The sequence below is a fragment of the Rhea americana genome, unplaced genomic scaffold (assembly GCF_003343005.1).
Source record: "Rhea americana isolate MKP2758 unplaced genomic scaffold, rheAme1 scaffold_361, whole genome shotgun sequence".
NCBI classification, from domain to species: domain Eukaryota; kingdom Metazoa; phylum Chordata; class Aves; order Rheiformes; family Rheidae; genus Rhea; species Rhea americana.
In genome coordinates this window covers 30,354-41,484 of record NW_028186492.1, presented here as the reverse complement: position 1 = coordinate 41,484, position 11,131 = coordinate 30,354, and the positions used below count along the sequence as shown (strand labels likewise).

Below are 11,131 nucleotides of genomic sequence, written 5' to 3'. Positions count from 1 at the left end.
TTTGGGCTAGTCCTGTAGATGTAAGAGCTCATCAGGTTCTGCCTTGGCTTATTAAGGAGGCCTTATTTAGTTCTCCTGGAATATGCCARTGCTACAAGAAACTCACAGCTTAGGTAGGGATGTCTGCCATGATAACTGCTTGCAGTAGTCTTGTGATCTCTATATTAATTTAATTCACAACTTAGATTGTCTCATTGCTCTTCCCTACTATCTTTTCCTCAAAGTCAGGAAAGTACCATGGTCATTATCTTCAGATGGATAGTTCAGTTCTAGCTGTGCTGGTACTTRATGCCACACTGATGCCATGCACATACCATGCAAGTACTTGCAAACTTCTAGACAGGACTTTCATAGAGTTCATCCACATCTGCTCAAAATCACAGTCCTCATAAACCAGCTTACCAAACTGAGACCTGGGTTTCTGAGGGAAAATGGGACCGAGCAGGGATGCAGTAGGTCTGTGTTCCTGCATCAGCTGCTATGGCATGTGACTTTAGGTAAATCAGTTCTCCTCCCTGTGCCTGCCTTATCTGAAATATAKGGACAATGAGGCTTATTTCCTTTGTAAGGCAGTTTGAGATCAGTGGGAAATAAGTAGTACGCAAGAGCATTTGTTGTTCTCCGGATTTATTTCACTTAGGCAAAGTATTTGTCTTCTTGTTTATTGATCCAGCAAAAAATATCTTTTCTTTCTCTGCTCAGTTGTACATATTTTTGGGGCATCCCATGACTCACTTGGCAGACACCAGTGAAATGGAAGTACACTGACAAGCTGACAGTATTTTGAAATCATGGCTTCAAAACAGTAGAAGTAACTTCTAGGAAACCATCCTCAAATTACTTGCTTGTATAGTACTCAACTTAGTATGGAGTATGAATGCAAGACAGATAAAATTATAATATGGCTATATGTTAATTGTTACTAATTAATAGGAGCTTTAGTGGTAATGATTTTATGTTTTAATTCTACCATCCAAGGTTCCCACTGGCAGAACAAAAGGTGCATTGATGACCATGGAAAACTTCATGGCACCACTGAGCACCATCAGTGAGCTTGGGCTTCAACACAGCAAAGCTAAGTTCCTCCACAGCAAGGTGAGGGGGCCCTCCCGGCGCAAGCGGGAGTTCATGCCAGATGAGAAGAAGGACAACATGTACTGGGAGAAGAGGCGCAAGAACAATGAGGCAGCCAAGCGCTCACGGGAGAAGAGGCGTCTCAATGACTTTGCCATGGAGAGCCAGCTGGCTGCTCTCAGCGAGGAGAATGCTATCCTCAGGACAGAGCTACTGTCACTGAAACTGCGTTTTGGGCTCATCAGCCCAGACACCAACACCCATCAGGGTTGCTCTGTCCAGGACTTGCTGGGAATTTATTTCAGAGGACATAAAACTGTCCCCCCATTTCCTGAGGCAGAGTCCTTTTCTAGGGATTCCTGCTTCTTCAGGACAAACAGCTTTGTGCCGAAGGTGCTGGAGCCAGCTGACTTTTCATGCAAAAGCTTTGACCCATCCAGAAATACCCTCAGCTGTGACTCACAGCAGGCTCTCATGGGCACCCAGTGTTTCCTTAGCCTTCACCAGTCGAAGAAGCTTGATTCAGCCTTCAGATCCACAGATTGCTCTCCTTTCCTCAACTACCACTGCCCAGACAAATATGCCTACCACTTCCCCTTATCAGACAGCACCTGCTTCTTGTCCCCTTCCTCTAGCCTACCTGAGGTGAGCAAAGAAAGCACCAGAACTGCCTCAGATGAAGATGATGAGCAACAAGTGCCCAAAATTTCTCCCTTACCCCTATACAGCCTGCCTTGCCCTTCAGAAGATCGCCCAAAGGGCCAAAGCTATTCTGCTTTGCCTCACAAACTCCGAATTAAGACCAAAGCCCTCAGCAGCTGGGAGGAGGGCAGCTTGGACTCCCACTAACATAGCAGATGACTGGCCCACTCTGGGGGGCCAATGCAAGACRCGAGGGGTTTGGAAGGAGGGGAAGAGAGAGGGAAATGTCTTATGCTTCGAAGTGGGAAGTAATTTTCTCTGTTTTGCATAAATGATAGGGGGTTTATAGGACTGGGCTGCATCACTACAGCACAGTTGCATTTCATGCGCTGCATTGGCCATGATGCTGCACTTGTCATGGGAGACCTGCCAGGTCCTGTGGTCACTGTGTGAGTAAGTCTCAGTTTCACCCTGCACCAAACTGAAGTGTGAAAGGACCAAAGGCAGGAAGAGGCTAAGATAGTGGCAATGGTAGCAACACCATGTAATATAACAGTGGCTTCACATCATAACTACAGCTGCTTAATGTGGCAACAGTTTTAATTCCCTTTATTTCTTTTGTTTCTTTCTTTCTTTTTTAACATTCATCCTCTTGAATGGGGCTTGTTTGACATTTGAAACTATTGATGGAAACAGCTCCACAGACCTTCTCACCCCAGCTGTCTGGAGCAAGAAAAAGTAGAGTGATAAAAAGGCAGTAGATTTACACTGGCATAATAAATAAGGCATTTTTCAGAAATAAGCTTTCCATATTTGGAATTTACCTTTATAAAACATTCTCTCACCTTTAGCTGGGTTGGCCAATACTTCTCCTTATTTTGAAATGAATTATTTTTAAACCAAAAAAGGCCATTTTTACCAGAATTGTCCATAAACTGAATAGAAAGCATTTCAACATTTTAGATTTTTAGAAATGATTTAAAAAATTATTTAGTCCACTTAAAATGCAAGTGAGCATCTTAGTTAACATATGGCTTCATACGTTATTCAAGGTAAATTGTGACTGGCGGTATTGGACTCACAGTTGGATGTACTGATAGACAACACTGTCCAAGTCTAAGAGRCTGAACCTAAAAGCTGACACTGACTGTTTCTCTTGAGGTTCAGTGTCTGGCATATTTGCAGCACTCAGAAATAATAGAGAAAGATAATACTAATGACTGTGGCCTTTTGGATCCATGTCAAAGCAGAGTGTGTAGCGTCATTGAATGAGCTGCAGATATAGAGCAAAATGATCTGGACTTCCCAAAAAACTGTAAAGGCCATCTTACTGCTTTAGAGGTCTCCTGGACAAGGAGGAACTGATCTCCACGACCTATACAAAGGAGCCAGGAGACTGAGAAGTGTAAGGTACCGAGGGCACAGGGGCAATGCATAACATGTTCTGTCTGGCAGGTTTCCCTTTATGAGGAAATACCAGGGAGGGTTTGCATTTGAGTGATACTGGAGGATAGTGGTTCAGAGTCATCTTTGTTGATACTTCATACTGCTGTGCCCAAACCGAGAAGCTTCGTGATGCCCCTCATGTCCAAAGGATAGAGCTGCTGATTTAGTCATTACTTTACATAATCCACTCAGTGCTATGCTTTCTGTGAACAGGCTCTAACATCTGGGTCTCTTGGACTGAAGCTCCTAGTGGAGCTGGATGACTCTYCAGCCTGGGGCACTGCTTAGCAATCGCAGCTGGCTTTGGAAGTRTACACTGCAAGGATAACTCTTCTAGCACCACCCTCGCCCCCCCCCCCAGCTTCACATGTGTCACAGCTGGGCTGTGGGAATTGCTCCCTCACCAAAAAATTGTACGGTGAGAGGTGTTAGGAAGCATCTGCAAACTAGCTGTCTCTAGCCCTTTTTGGAAGTCTGCTCTCAGGCTGGGCAAGATGGTGTTCTGCTCCTGTATGATGATGCTTCCTGCAGGATGTTCTGTCCCTTCTCCAGGTGTTCAAGGAGCATCCATGCCAAGATATTTGTAGTACTCAAAGATTTAACTCTTTCAGGTCACAAGGGTGTCTGTTCTGTCTCTCAGGAAACTGCTCCATTCCAGATCGCTAGCTTTGTTTGTTTAATATTATCTTAACACCTTCTGGCTCCGTCCCTAAAGGCTTTTAAAGCGTTGTGCTCCTTTTTAACTAGTGCATATATTGCAATTAGTGTATGTATTTTTCAGGGTACCTGCATAGCCTCTTTACTTGTCCATCCAGCCTTCCTACCTCTTGGGAAAGTCTGCATTGCAGTAGTGGCAGTGAGTGTGAAGTAGGTTAGATACAGCTGAAGTACTTTAACCCAGCCGACCTGAGACTGCCAGGAACGTAGGACAGAGCTCAGTGCAAGACAGTCCGATGTCTTGAGCARGTTCTGCTGATATAGCTATGTTGAGCTGAAAACTAGCTTAGCCTCAGTGAGCAGTAGCTTCTTTAAGGACTTCAAGACCTACTTTACTCCATTCCTCAGCCTCCTAACTTTACGAGCCTCACAGTGTCTGCTGTCCGCACTTGGACCTGGGCTTTCTCCAAGGATTCAGGATCTAGGTCYGAATTTTGAGCACTCAAAGAGCTGTTGAACGCATAGCTCCAGGGTACAGGTGGTGCTGTATGGAGTCAGAGGGAGAAGGTGTAAGCTAGGAAAGTGTAAAATTTGTGTTCAGGTTTCCAGTACTGGCCACTGGGCTCATGTGTCCCCCCTTGCTTTCTTCCTGCATATCCACAAAGGGCACTGTGCTTACCTTAGTGCTGAATTCTGCAGCATATGCCACGTSTACAAGGCAGATGAGCCTGGTGATTGACTTGCTTTATGAAACAGTAGCCAAAGATAGTTCTCAGGGATGTATTCCAGGTATATCTGTAACTTCTTGTCCTCAGTTTTCTTTTCCTACCTCTTCCATGTTTTGTCTTGTTTCCTAAGGAAATGAGGCTAATGCAGTTCTGTGTTTCTGTTTCAGTCTGTCACCCCTGAACATATTTTTGACTTGTTGGACAAATACAGTCCAATCTAACAGAAGAGAAGAGATCTCAAAGAAAATAATTAACATCAGACTGCATGAAAATAGGTAGCTGGGGCAGAGGAGGCCAATCTATCATATCCCTACTCATAGAAAAGCAGCAGTGCCTGCCCAACCCTACAGGAAATTGGGGGAATAACATAAGAGCTCAACATCATAACTCACATTCCCAGGAATCTCAGTTTCACTAGTTCTGCTGTTCACAGAACTGCCTAGTACCTGTATATGTTACACTGTTTTTGTTAAAATTTTGGATTTTGCACAACAAGGACAATTGTCAGGGATATTTTTCTAGAAAGGATTTTATTGATAGTAAGTGAATGCACCAATAATAAGGTAGTGTAAAAGGACAAACAGCACTGCCCGATACTCACATCTTAGCTCAGTTTGGAAAAAGAATGCCCTTAATTTGAATTGTACAGAGAGAGATCTGCACTGTGCTATAAGGTTTATCAGTATGTTGTACCTAATAAAATTGTTCCCAAAAGTGGCCTCTTGGAATTGCATTGGTACCAAGCTTTCCTTCTCAGGAGTGACTGGYGTGATAAGTGCATCCTCCAGTGGTAAGGCCTACTCACAAGGAGCACAGGGAATTGTGAAGAAGGGCAAGGATTAAACAGCATCCCGCACCAGGCTGCGGTGCAACAGGGGCAACGCTACTGTACTCATGAGGATGAAGGGAAACCAGAGCGCTGCAACTGCTCTTCAGGTGTGAAACTTGACACAGTGATGCTTGCAGATTAAAAGAAACCACAAGTCTGTTGATTTCCTGTACTATTCCCCTCTGTCCTCCTTCCCCTCTGAACAGGTAGAGACAGCCCCTAGCAATAAGAAGGCTTAGAAATAGTTTTGCTAGGAAAAAAAACAGCTCTGCTCTATGACTGCCCTTCCCAAGTAYCACCGTGAAGGCTCTTCCATGACCTTCCTCTGGCTTGCTGCCTATTGCAAGCATTTCAGGATGCAGCAAGTTGTAAATAAGCGAGTTGGGGTACTGGCAGCAGTCTAGCCTGGTGACAGAGCTTAGCGTAGGCTAGCTCGCCCTGCTATTTAGGATGGGCTTTTGCAGCACAGGCTGAGTTTGGTGCTAGCAGGGAGGAGGTAGCCCTGGCCCTGTGCTATAGATGGTCCCTAGCAGAATGGGCCTGAGCGGTTTAACCCTACAGGTGCCAAGAGCCAGGATTTTTCATAGGGAGGTGACACGCTTCTTCTGAAGAGTATTAAGAAATGAGTAATGCTTCCTGTTTATTGTCTCCCTGCTGGTGCATGAGCTGGGGGCCAGACCTGGTGTTGATTAATGGCAGTGTAACCTGCTGGGAAGGGTGGGACAACAGCAGGAAGAGCAAGAGGAGAGGATGAAAAGGTGTGAGATAAGCCAGCCCTGTTCCAACACCTGGCTTTCTCTCACATCTCCTTGTGCTCCTCTCTCAACTGTCTCTCTTTTTGCAGGTTTAGCTCTTCCTCCCCCTTGGAGCTGCACACTTGGCCCAGGATGCATGGGAGGAGATGCAGATGTGGAGGATATTTCCATTCCCTCCACACTTTTATCTCTGCTTGCACTGCCTTTTCCTTGAGAGATTTTCCTACTGGTAGCCTGGGGAGAGAGGATCTAGTCCTCTCTATTGATTACTCCAGCCCCAATTTGCATATTTAATAACATYTTCAAATAAAAGTGATTATTAAAATAATCGCTTTAGGTAATGAAAGCCGGAGGACTTGCCTGGGAGGCATATGACCTGATTTCTGGTTCTGCTCAAGCTTAAAAGCTAATTCATTAACCAGATTTTGTTCCAAAGCAGTTTTTAGTTTTTGAGTTGATTAATTACAGGGAGGAATGTTATATAATAAAGCAGCTGTGGATGATGCTGAAAGAGAAAAGTGAGTAAAATATTTTGTGTTTCCAAGGCCTGGGGGCCCTATTTCTTTTTGTGATGGAAAAGCATGTTGTCTGGGAAAGACGTGATGGCAAGGTGCTGCGGAGGAGTGGGKAGGAGGGGATGGATGAACGTAGGTGTAGGTGGAGTGGGTCAGTCACTGTATTCTTCACTGGCTCCAGGAGTCCTGGAAGTGGGGGGGATCCATTCCACATTCTGTTCAACTCCACAGCCTTGATTTTGGGTGCTGAGTCAAAATGCTGAAATCATATAGCTTTGCATATCTGAACTGGAAATCTCTCGGGAGGATTTTGCATTAACATCCATTTTGCTTTCACATGAGAGGGAAGGAAAGCAAAAAAAAAAAAAAAAAAAAAAAAGACCAAGAGACCAAGAATCTCTAAAAGTTTATGCACCTTTGAACTGTTCTGCTCACTTTCATGTTTTTAAAAAAAGACATGAGTAGAGAAAGGTGGAAAATGTTTTATGTTTTTCCACACATAAACTTCTATCTATTTTAGGTTTTATTACAAGCACTGGTCAGCCTTGATTAAGAGATCTACTCCCCATGAACTTGCTAGCATCTCTTTGGAAACCTATTCTGATCTTTTAAAATCCATTTACCAGAATAGAAGGATCAAAAGCACTGTCCTAATTCAGGATCAACTTATATTTAAGACCATAATATCTGTAAACTAATGCCACAGTTTTAACATCATCATAATTTCCACTGGCAACTACAGGCCTGCATGTATCAGTATCACTTGGTGATGTTGGCTCTTTACAGACGCGAAACTGAGAAATAAAGTGAGTGAGAAGATTCACAGGCAAAAAACTAGCTAGTGTGAGTGAGAATGAGCCTTTGTCCCATCATTGCCGGTGTCTTCTCCTGCAGCGCCGGAGTGGGAGGAATCACACACATACACACACATTTGGGGTGGCAGCATGGCCATGGTCCCACCGTGGTGTGCACGTGACCACACGTGGCCAGCCTGGGCTGCGCCGAAGCACAGCTGCCGCGATCACTTTCATTCGAAAGCACAACCAGCGGAGGAAGAAATGGTGTATAAATATCAGCCTTTCGTTTTGCATACGAGCTCGTGGTTACAGCACTTCCCCAGGAAATGAAAGATTGCGTTTCAATTCCCTCTGCAGGCTGCAGGATTCAAAATGGCTTTCCAGACCCCGTGGGAAGCTCCTGGCCTGGCTGCTGTGGCAAAGCCGGGCACTGTCCTCCAGCCGCTCGAACCATCACTCCTGCACAACGGGGAACTCGGGGGCCGAAGGATACAAAGACCGAGAGGAGAAGGAGCCTGGGATCATGGTATTCGCCTTCCTTGCAGCAGAGGTGAAGCATTCAGTGGCATTTAAACATTTCATGAAACTCTTTTGCCTTCTGAGCTTAATGCTCTGGTCAGTCACTCTGGTCACTTCACAAGGTGAATCTAACTCTTGCAATGTTGTTTTAATATGTATTTTTAAGCAGTGCTTTCCCCTCTGTAAATATTCTCCTTTCATAATCAATAGTTCCCCCCCCCTCAAATTTTAAAAATATAACCATTTTACTATACCAGGTGACGGTTTTGCTGATCATAATGGAAAGTGTTCAAAAGCCCCACACAAATTCCAGGAAATACAGTTTGGGTATTAATTTGAGTAGCACCTCAGTGGCACTTGTTGTGTAATAAACACAGGTAGTAAGTGTTTGAGAATAAGGGGGAAATAGTGAAATGAAAAAAAGGTTCTGGTATCATAAAATTATTCAATCCGGTGAAAACTAAAAATGATTGTGAGCTGGAGAAGATCTCACCACCCTGAGTGTGGAAGAAAATGCAAGAGAATTTAATGTTGAAAAATACAAATTAATGTACATAGGCAAAAGCCATGCCCTTAAGAAATCATGTGTGATAACTTCAAATTAACAGCRCTCTGCAGAGGATTTTTGATGCCCTGGTGAGTTCGCACTTTCAATACTKGGTGCTCTTCTGGTCCTCCTGCCTTCAAAAAGATACAGTAAAGAGAGGGAAGTGATGGTGCCTAATATGCCAGGATTTCAAGTGGGAAAGAGATAATTGAGAAGGAAATGCTGCAGGTGTCTAAATATGCATCATGCAAGACCTATGTAATTTGAMCAGGGAGCAATTGCTCACTGTTTCCCATAATGTAGAATTAGCTGTCATTGAATGAAAGTGGGCAGAAGTTTTTTTTAAAATAGAAAAGCAGAAGGAAGTATTTTTTCATGCAGTGCATGGTTAAACTGTGGAGCTTGTTACCACAGGATGTTTTGGATGCCAGAAATATAAATGAGGTCAAAAAGTAATTAAACAAGTTCAGGAAGGATAAGTTCATCAGGGAGAATTAAACACAGAGGTGTGGATAGACTATCTGGCTCAAGAAGTCCCTAAATCACAGACCRCGGGAGCTGGGAAGGCAGGGGAAGCTCCCTTTGCTGTCACCAAGTTTATCCTAAGCATCCACCAGTTCTGGAGATAGCTTCTAGGCTGGATGAAACTTTGGTCAGATCCAAATGTTCTTCTTTGCACCTCTGAAAAGAGCACTTTTCTGCTGCCAAACATTGCACTCTCTAAAAAGGAAAAAAAAAAAAAAAAAAAAAAAAACTCTTACGTTTCAAGCACTGTTTTTTACATCTTCTTGGTGTTAGATGGAGAGATGACTACAGAGTTTTCCCTTAAGAGGATGAGTTAGTGATGACCTTTAGCTCAAGCAGAGGACCAAAACTGAATCATTGCTGATGTAGGAAAAGTTAGCAGTGACTTCTGGAAATAAGCACTACATTCAGAATACCCCACTACTTGACCTATGGTATAGCACTCAGGTGTGCATGTAAGGGCAATCGCATTTCAAAAATCTCTTTGAAATTTCAACTTGGCCATATTTTCCCCATTATGAAATAATTAGAAGGGAAAATCCCAAATCACACACAACTATTAGTATTAATCATTTGCAAAATGAACTGGTCCCTACATTGTAGTCCCTGCTACAAGGGGATGCAGCAGCTTAGCTGTAGACAGGCTGTATTTTGCCGAAGCACACCACTCTAGGAGAAATTTTGGCTTTTAAAGGACATGAGCATCCACCACCACAAGGCTTCACACTACAAAATGGCTCAAAATCCTGAAAGCTGTTGGCTGTTTTCTGCCTCCTGCAGTGCGGTGGTGTAGATGTCCATTCTAAACCACCATTTGGACAAGAGAAACGGGCAGCTAAGCCTCAAACTTGAACTGAATTGCCCCACTCCCAGCCTACAGGATTCTTTTAATTTAATTCCATGTCAGTCCTGGGAGGTTATTTCTAGAACCAAAGATGGATSTTTACATGGAAGAGAAAATAGTCGACCTGTTCTGGTTTGCATTTCCACCATTGTAAACCCTAGGTGACTTGGCCAGTGTCATTACCTTCAACTCCAGGTTGCCCTGATATTGTGGATTTGCCATTCCCCCAAGAGCTGACGGAACAGATTAGTGCAAGTATTAATGCAAGAAGTAATGCAGCATTAATGCAAACCAGGCAGTGAAACTCAGCACTCAGGAAGTTGCTTGCTACAGGAAGGCTGCTTGAAGACTGCTTAGATTGAGGCCAGCTAAGGCCAGCTTGGCAAGGCAAGGCCAGAGGGGCAAGCAGAGGGGGAGAGGACATGCAGAGTGTCTCTGCTTTTACAGCAATGCTTTTACCCTTGTGGTGAGTTGCAGGTTCCGGACACTGGAGTTACAGTTTTTATTGTTTCCTACACAGAGAGATCGCATGGGGTTTGATTGATCAACCACAGGCAGCAAGAGCATTTCTGCCCCTTATCTTGAGCTAACCTTCTTATCAGCCACACATGAGCTGCTCCTCACGCGAATTCCTCAGCTCTGCTTCCAGCTGCCTGCATTCCATACCTATTGGTTTCCTGCTGAAAAAATTATTCCAGATTAAATTTGCCCTTGTGCTCATATCCAGTCATCTTTCTAATAGAAATAGGAAGAAACTGAAGATCAGATCCTTGACAATGCAATTTAGTTAGAGCAAGTTAGACAGCACTGAGGCTCAGTGCCTGCAGTCTTTGGATTCCAGGGGACTCATTTCCATAGTGGAGAGCTGCCTGTCCAGGGACTCTTGGCCTCATCTGTCCTGTGGGGATGCTGGCAGGATGAACTTCAAAATGTCCATGAGGCCCATCCATCCTCAGTGCAAGCACAAGTTGAAAGTATGACTAGAGACACAGCTTGGAGATGCCCACCAGGACTGTAGGCTCATGGACTGGAGAACTTAACTCTGTGACTTGTAAAGGATTAAAGCAAGTTACATGATCGGGAGTTGCTGTTTTTTCTCCTAATGCTACCAAATACCCTATCTGATGTGCAGTAGTGCTTGCTAGTGTATTAAAATACAGTGATTATTGAAGAGGCACCTTGGGTGCATGGGATTTTGTACTTATGTAGCTGCCTTCTAACATGCACCTTGCTCTTACCAGATTCTCAGTCTT

The 11,131-nt window shown here is 44.1% G+C and overlaps 1 protein-coding gene across 1 annotated transcript; it reads left to right on the top strand.

Moving 5' to 3' along the window:
- Window positions 1–1,014: 1,014 nt before the first annotated feature.
- NFILZ (NFIL3 like basic leucine zipper) lies at window positions 1,015–1,923 on the top strand. Its single transcript, XM_085312360.1, has one exon. It carries the CDS (start codon window positions 1,015–1,017, stop codon window positions 1,921–1,923), a length of 909 nt encoding a protein of 302 aa, XP_085168486.1.
- The last annotated feature ends 9,208 nt before the right edge of the window (window positions 1,924–11,131 follow it).